Below are 6,299 nucleotides of genomic sequence, written 5' to 3' on the forward strand. Positions count from 1 at the left end.
AGTGTAGAGTGATAGTAGGAGGAACACAGCTGGATTTGAACTCACAACCTCTGGCTAACATGGATGTCGTCTTAACAAGGGTGCCACTGAGCTCTCTGTGATATTAAGTTTTAAGTTGTTCTTCTTGGTGTCACTTTTCAAATGGGGCCTTGGGATCATGTACAGAGAATTTTAATTGTGTTTGCTGTGCATCAAAGGTGTCTTTAGTGCTTTTAAGTGTTATCATGGATATTAATCAGATAATACAGAGGAGAAACCATGACAAAACACAGACAGCCTGGTAGCTCAATGTGTTAAGTGGCTGTCCACATGATCAGGATGTTGTGGGTTAAATACCACTGGTCACAAACAATCACATAGTCACAAAACGTGTCACAAAGTGATGCGTTTTGTAAGCTAATAAATGAGACGAGCAGACGGAGTATAGGGGGTCTCTCAGCTTTACTTCCAAACACAATGAATCAGCACACAGGTACTTCCCTATAACCACCCAAAAAAGTATGATTTGCTGAGTGGCCCCTGAGCCGCACATTCAACTAATCAACTGGGGAAGTTTCATGGTGATAACTATTAATAATATAATGTTTTTACCATCATGTAGCCTATAGGTGAAAATAACAAAATGTGTAATAAATATGAAAAAGGTTATTCCTGTGGAAGGGTTATCATATATGAATTGACTTATATTGATCCTATAAACAATTTAATAGGTAGGCCTATGGCCACTCATTTCGTAGGCTAATGAAATATTGTCCGCCGCTCATGGACTAAGGTTCAAACTTCGCAACACATTCTGGGGCATTTTTATATTTTAGACCAGCTGTTCTCAACCAGTGGTCTGGGGACCATCAGTGACAGTGGTCCTTGAGGGGGTTCACAGCTAAATGATGGAGAGTTGGTAACCAAATGGACCCTTATATATCTTTAACTCTTGAGAGCGTCAAATGAAACAAAAATAAGGTTTTGGTTTCATTTTACGCTCAAGAGTTCAATTATTGTTAAACATCTGCTTTTCTTAAGTTAATTTACTAATGTAGAAGAATTGTTATTTTGATCAATGTTATCTCTCGACAATCGTACCATGATGGTACTAACATCGACAACATCCAACGATCACAACGTTTTGAGTCCGAGACGCTATAAATCTCATCAAATGGTGGCTCAAATGCTGAGAGGTATTTTATTGTGATGGAACGACGAGAGACGTACGCCTTTTATTATGAAGGAAGGGCGGTGGAGACGTTATAATAATGCGGAAGTGTAGCGAGCAGCAGTTCAGTTGAGTTCACCAGTTTAAACAACTGACACTTCTCTGACAGCTCTCCCCCTGTGTACACTCACTGTACGGTTCGCGTAAAACATCAAGCCATTTGCTTGTTTTTGTTGCACCGATAAACAAACGGACCCCGCGGGTTCTCATTCTGAAACGAAGATGCTGTCTTACATCGTTGGTGTAAGTATACAAACAAACAACAACCGTCATTCATCATGTTCTAAAACGAACAATATTCTTCCCATCGCAGCATGCTAATGCTAATGATAACTTGCCTTATTGGTTAGCATGATGTCCACACAGAGGAAAGGCTAGCGGCCAGAAAACTATCCCATGATGACTCATTTCTCCTGTGCAAGGAGGGAACGATTCATGGGAGTGACAACGCCCTAAAAGGACTTTTGGAGGCTTTTAGAGGCAGCTTAAATACATGTGTGTTATATCTCATCTTAAAGCCTGGTCGGTTTTACACGTCGTCGTACGACGGTGCCGCTCGCCCAAATATCCCTGCATCTATACAAGCTCACAAATGCGAGGCGTTTCAAGCTTTGTGTGTAGATAAGATCGGCTATCTTCGGCGACATGTCACTTAGTTGGAACTGTAGGAGTTGAGGCATTACATTTAGTTTGACTCGGTTCCATGTATAATAAGCTTGTGGATCTGTTATTTTCACAGTAATTGAATTACTGTGAATATAACAGATCCACAAGCTCACAACTTCTTATTTGACAATTTGGCCAATGTTTGACCAGTTTTTGAGTGGTGTAAACCACTCCTACAACTGGCTTTGTTAGTCTGTGCAGAAAAAATTTGCATGGTTGCTATGTTCACCCTGTTCACCAGGGTGTGATTTCATTACGTCAGACAGGCTATATAAGACCTTACACCACTCAGTTCACACGGGTGTGATTTTTATTGTATAGTTTGTTGATTACCTAGTTTTGATGCAGTATATGGTCTTTTTTATTTTATTAAAGTCCTTAAATTGTCACTTCACTGTCACCTGAAAAGAATCATGTGGGGACCCCCAGGTTAATTAAGAACCACTATAAATCATAACGTATGTTTATATATATTTTTTATCCTCATCAATACAGCTGATCCGGGGTGGCATTGACTCCATCATAAACCTCATATTTAGACTGCTCTTCCCCAAGAGGAGGCCAGCCCTCACATTAGAGGACCCAAACGTTAAGGTTGCACTACGGATGATAGACAAACAGGTAAATGTATATCTGCATGTCCCCACTCTCAAAGATAATATTATTGCTGCATCCTTACGTTTCGTGTCCTCTGCATCTTCTTGTGAGAGACCACCACGTTACTGCAGAGGTTTTGCGCTTCAGGCAGTAGGCCTGCTCCTTGTAATTAAGTGTCCTTACTGATAAATACGTTCTGGATTGTAGTTTTCATAACGTTGCTTTCCTGTAGAGAACAATTAATACATGATTAAGTCATGCAAGCTGGTACATAATGTCTTTTCATCCATATTGCTTATTGTCTTGTTTGAATTGATTATACTGTAGCAACTGTCATTATTCAGAAAGTATTCCATTCTTGATATGTGGGCAGGTAGTAATTTAACGAATGAAACCCTCACAGAACTTGAAAACCAAGCGCGGCTGGATAATCTGTGTTAAAATCATTGTGAACTCGGAATAACAGTGTCATTTACATGTGCTTTTGTATGATTTTAATGCCTTGGTTTTTCTTATTTGCTTGCGTTGCAGATTGTCAGCCATGACACAAGGAAATTCCGTTTTGCTCTGCCATCTCCAGAGCACATCCTTGGACTCCCCATCGGTTAGTATTTCCGATTCACTTTGGAGACTTTGGATATTGATTTCCAAGACTTAAAATACGGGTTCTTTAGCTGGCCTGTTCTAGAGGCCCGGATTTGTGATTTTATCTTTGGTGGGACGCTAGTGACATCACGTGCACGTCGCTTAACATCTACATTATAGGATTTACCAGGTCACGTAAAATGGACCCTTGATATGCATCCAGGCTCATTCCTATGTTAATTCACGCTGCTGTGACACTCAGCAGTCGGCAGCTTTTGAAAACTTTGTTGAGGTGTGAACTACTGAACTTATAGTTGTTTTTAATCGATGCATGTGTGTGCTTGAGTGTTCCTGAAAAATGTTTGGGGGGACGTCTTGGTACCGCAATGACCAATGCAACACTGTCTATGGCTGATAACTTGTATTCTTCTGGCAGTACACTCTGCATTAGGTACGGTTGCCCCTAAACCATCTCGCCCCTCGATTTTTTTCTCTGTGCCGCGGTTCTTGTATTCTTTATTTTGTTTTACTGAGAATAAGGTTAGAAATACGTTTAGGGTTAGGCCTAGTTTTACTGAGGTTAAGGTTAGGTTTAGGCATAGGTTTACTGAGGTTAAGGTTAGGTTGAACCGTTTAAGCATTATTTACTTTAGGAATACCAGGCCGTGCAGTTCCGCAGGCTGTACGCCCGGGGCGAGTTGGTAAAGGGGCGACTCGTTTGGTATTCATACACTCCTTGTTAATCATTGTCCTACTGTCAAATAAGTTCTGGAACACTGTCACTACTAATCCTTTCATCTGTGTTGTTGCTTCCAGGGCAGCACATTTATCTGTCTACCAAAATAGATGGAAAGCTGGTCGTTCGGCCATACACACCCGTGTCCAGCGATGACGACAAAGGCTACGTAGACCTGGTAGTGAAGGTAGAGACTTCAGAGCAACTTAATATCTTTGCTAGGAATTTGTGCTAGGTTGAATATCCATGCATTTCTCTAAATCAAATTTTCCCATTCGGTTCTCAGATTTACTTCAAGGATGTCAATCCCAAGTATCCAGAAGGTGGGAAGATGAGTCAGTATTTGGAGAGCCTCAAGATCAACGACACGATCGATTTCAGAGGGCCCAGTGGCCTGATCGTCTACAAGGGCAAAGGTGAGAGGCGTGACTGTGGCATCACAGTATAGCTTTCATAGGTAACTTAATGATGTCAAGTCTCAACTCATTTACCAACCTTAGAATGACTGATATGCCATACATTACACATAGAACACTCCTTGCGATTTATCCCATTCTCGGTACACGCCGAGACGGCATTCACAGCGACACTAAACCCATGTAAAACTTCTTCAATGAACATACATACAATAATCTCAAACATCCAGGTACATTGCGGTTAGTGCAAGGTGATTTGTAATGTATGTGCTCAATGGCAAGGAACAATAGATAATATCTTGAATATTGTGGCTGTCGGTCTCCCAACAGGTACATTTGCTATCCAAGAGGATAAGAAGTCGCCAGCTGTGATAAAGAAAGCCACACAAGTGGGCTTGATTGCTGGTGGAACGGGTAAGGCTTCATTCAGAAATGTTCCCGTTCCACAAAACACGTTGACATCCACATCCGAAACCACTGATTTTACCAAAGTAGATTCGTCACACCCTGAGAATTATATTGTTATTCGATATTTCAAAAGTAGAGCATGAATTTAAAACAATTCTCAAATTATGATGTTATTTATTCAACACTTTGTTAGAACATTGTCTAAACATTGACAAAACGTTGCTGCTGTTAATGTTGTGGTACTATGTGCATTTGATTCAGGGATCACTCCCATGCTGCAGCTCGTCACAGCTGTGGTGAAGGATCCTCAGGACACCACCGTGTGTCACCTCCTCTTTGCCAACCAGGTGAATTTCACAAGCACTCTGTGGTCAATACTAGCTGCAATTTGCAACACTAGATGTTTTTTTGGCTGTGGCTGTGTCCGAGCACGAAAATAGCGTTATAGCGTTTGTTCACCACCAAGTGTCACTGTTGCACTGCCTAACACACACAGGCCAGGGAGGAGGGCTTGTACAGTACAGTACCACTCACTTCAGACGGGTCTGATCTTTCTTTAATTCAAAATGTTCACAACTAAGAATGATAGTGTCATCATCTGCCATTTGCTCTCTGATGGGAATGCGTAATCTCTAGTAAAGAGAGGCCACCCTTGGGCGAGTTACTAAAAATACCACAACTGCCCCACCCCACAGACTGTGAAAGACATCTTGCTTCGACCAGAGTTGGAAGAGATTGCGGCCGTCAACCCTGACCGCTTTAAACTGTGGTTCACCGTGGACCAGGCACCCGTGGGTAAGAAAAGCTACTGTAGAGTATCCAGACCAGATCCCACAAAATCTTGTTTGACCACTTTAACCCCATCTATAACTGTATAAACTCACAATGTGTCATGGCGCGCTGTGAGTTTGAAGATCTGCTATTTAAAAATAATAATCTCGAAAGAAATGTGTAAAATTGGGAATATTTTTTTGAAACCTTTGAACACCACAAATCTTGTATGGAGGAATCTGGCACAATATATTTTCAGATGAGGGGGTCTGTGGCCAAATACATATTAATTTGGGGGCCTTAACATGAAAACGTTTGAGAACCACTGCTGTAAACTAAACAGAATAATCCGGTGCTGCTCTAATCCAGAATAGACGATGACCGTTGAGGGAATCAGATTTAGTTGTGACTTTTCTGTAGGCCAGTAATAATACTACCCTGCTGCATTTTGCTTTGTTTGAAATCCCGTCTGCTATCTGCTTAAACCCAACCCCTTGTCTGTTTCAGACTGGGAATACAGCCAAGGCTTTATCAGTGAAGAGATGGTGAGGGACCACCTGCCTCCACCCAGCGACGACACCATCATCCTCTTGTGTGGACCGCCTCCTATGATCCAGTTTGCCTGCAACCCCAATCTGGATAAGGTTGGCCACTCCAACAGCCAGCGGTTCAGCTTCTAGAGGCTTCAGCACTGAGCACACTGAGCAGCATCGATATATCGGGGTTTAACGCCGAAGACTCGACCCTGAGGCAAATAGCGGGCGCCTTGTGGCGTAAACATATCCAACCCTAAAGCATTTAAGCACTATTCTTGCTGCGGTTGTAATTGCACTAGATATATATATTTTTGAATTCAAGTTGGACCATTTCATGTTAATGTTGAATGTTAATAAAGCTAAATTATACTTTG

At 41.7% G+C, this 6,299-nt stretch overlaps 1 protein-coding gene across 1 annotated transcript; it reads left to right on the forward strand.

The window, feature by feature from the left end:
* Positions 1 to 1,244: 1,244 nt before the first annotated feature.
* On the forward strand, positions 1,245 to 6,299 carry LOC306916584 (NADH-cytochrome b5 reductase 3-like). Its single transcript, XM_079494515.1, has 9 exons — positions 1,245 to 1,453; positions 2,372 to 2,497; positions 3,005 to 3,077; positions 3,875 to 3,981; positions 4,081 to 4,210; positions 4,541 to 4,624; positions 4,880 to 4,965; positions 5,314 to 5,413; positions 5,897 to 6,299. The coding sequence occupies exons 1-9, from the start codon at positions 1,433 to 1,435 to the stop codon at positions 6,067 to 6,069; spliced, it is 900 nt and encodes a 299-aa protein (XP_079350641.1). The 5' UTR covers positions 1,245 to 1,432; the 3' UTR covers positions 6,070 to 6,299.

This window comes from Electrona antarctica (assembly GCF_951216825.1).
Source record: "Electrona antarctica genome assembly, chromosome: 23".
NCBI classification, from domain to species: Eukaryota; Metazoa; Chordata; class Actinopteri; order Myctophiformes; family Myctophidae; genus Electrona; species Electrona antarctica.

Bases quoted from the DNA above. Each gene is read 5' to 3' on its own strand.
- LOC306916584 (XM_079494515.1), top strand. From the start codon at position 1,433: ATGCTGTCTTACATCGTTGGT. The intron at 1,454-2,371 runs GTAAGTATACAA...TCATCAATACAG, and splicing joins TGCTGTCTTACATCGTTGGT to CTGATCCGGGGTGGCATTGA. The intron at 2,498-3,004 runs GTAAATGTATAT...CTTGCGTTGCAG, and splicing joins TACGGATGATAGACAAACAG to ATTGTCAGCCATGACACAAG.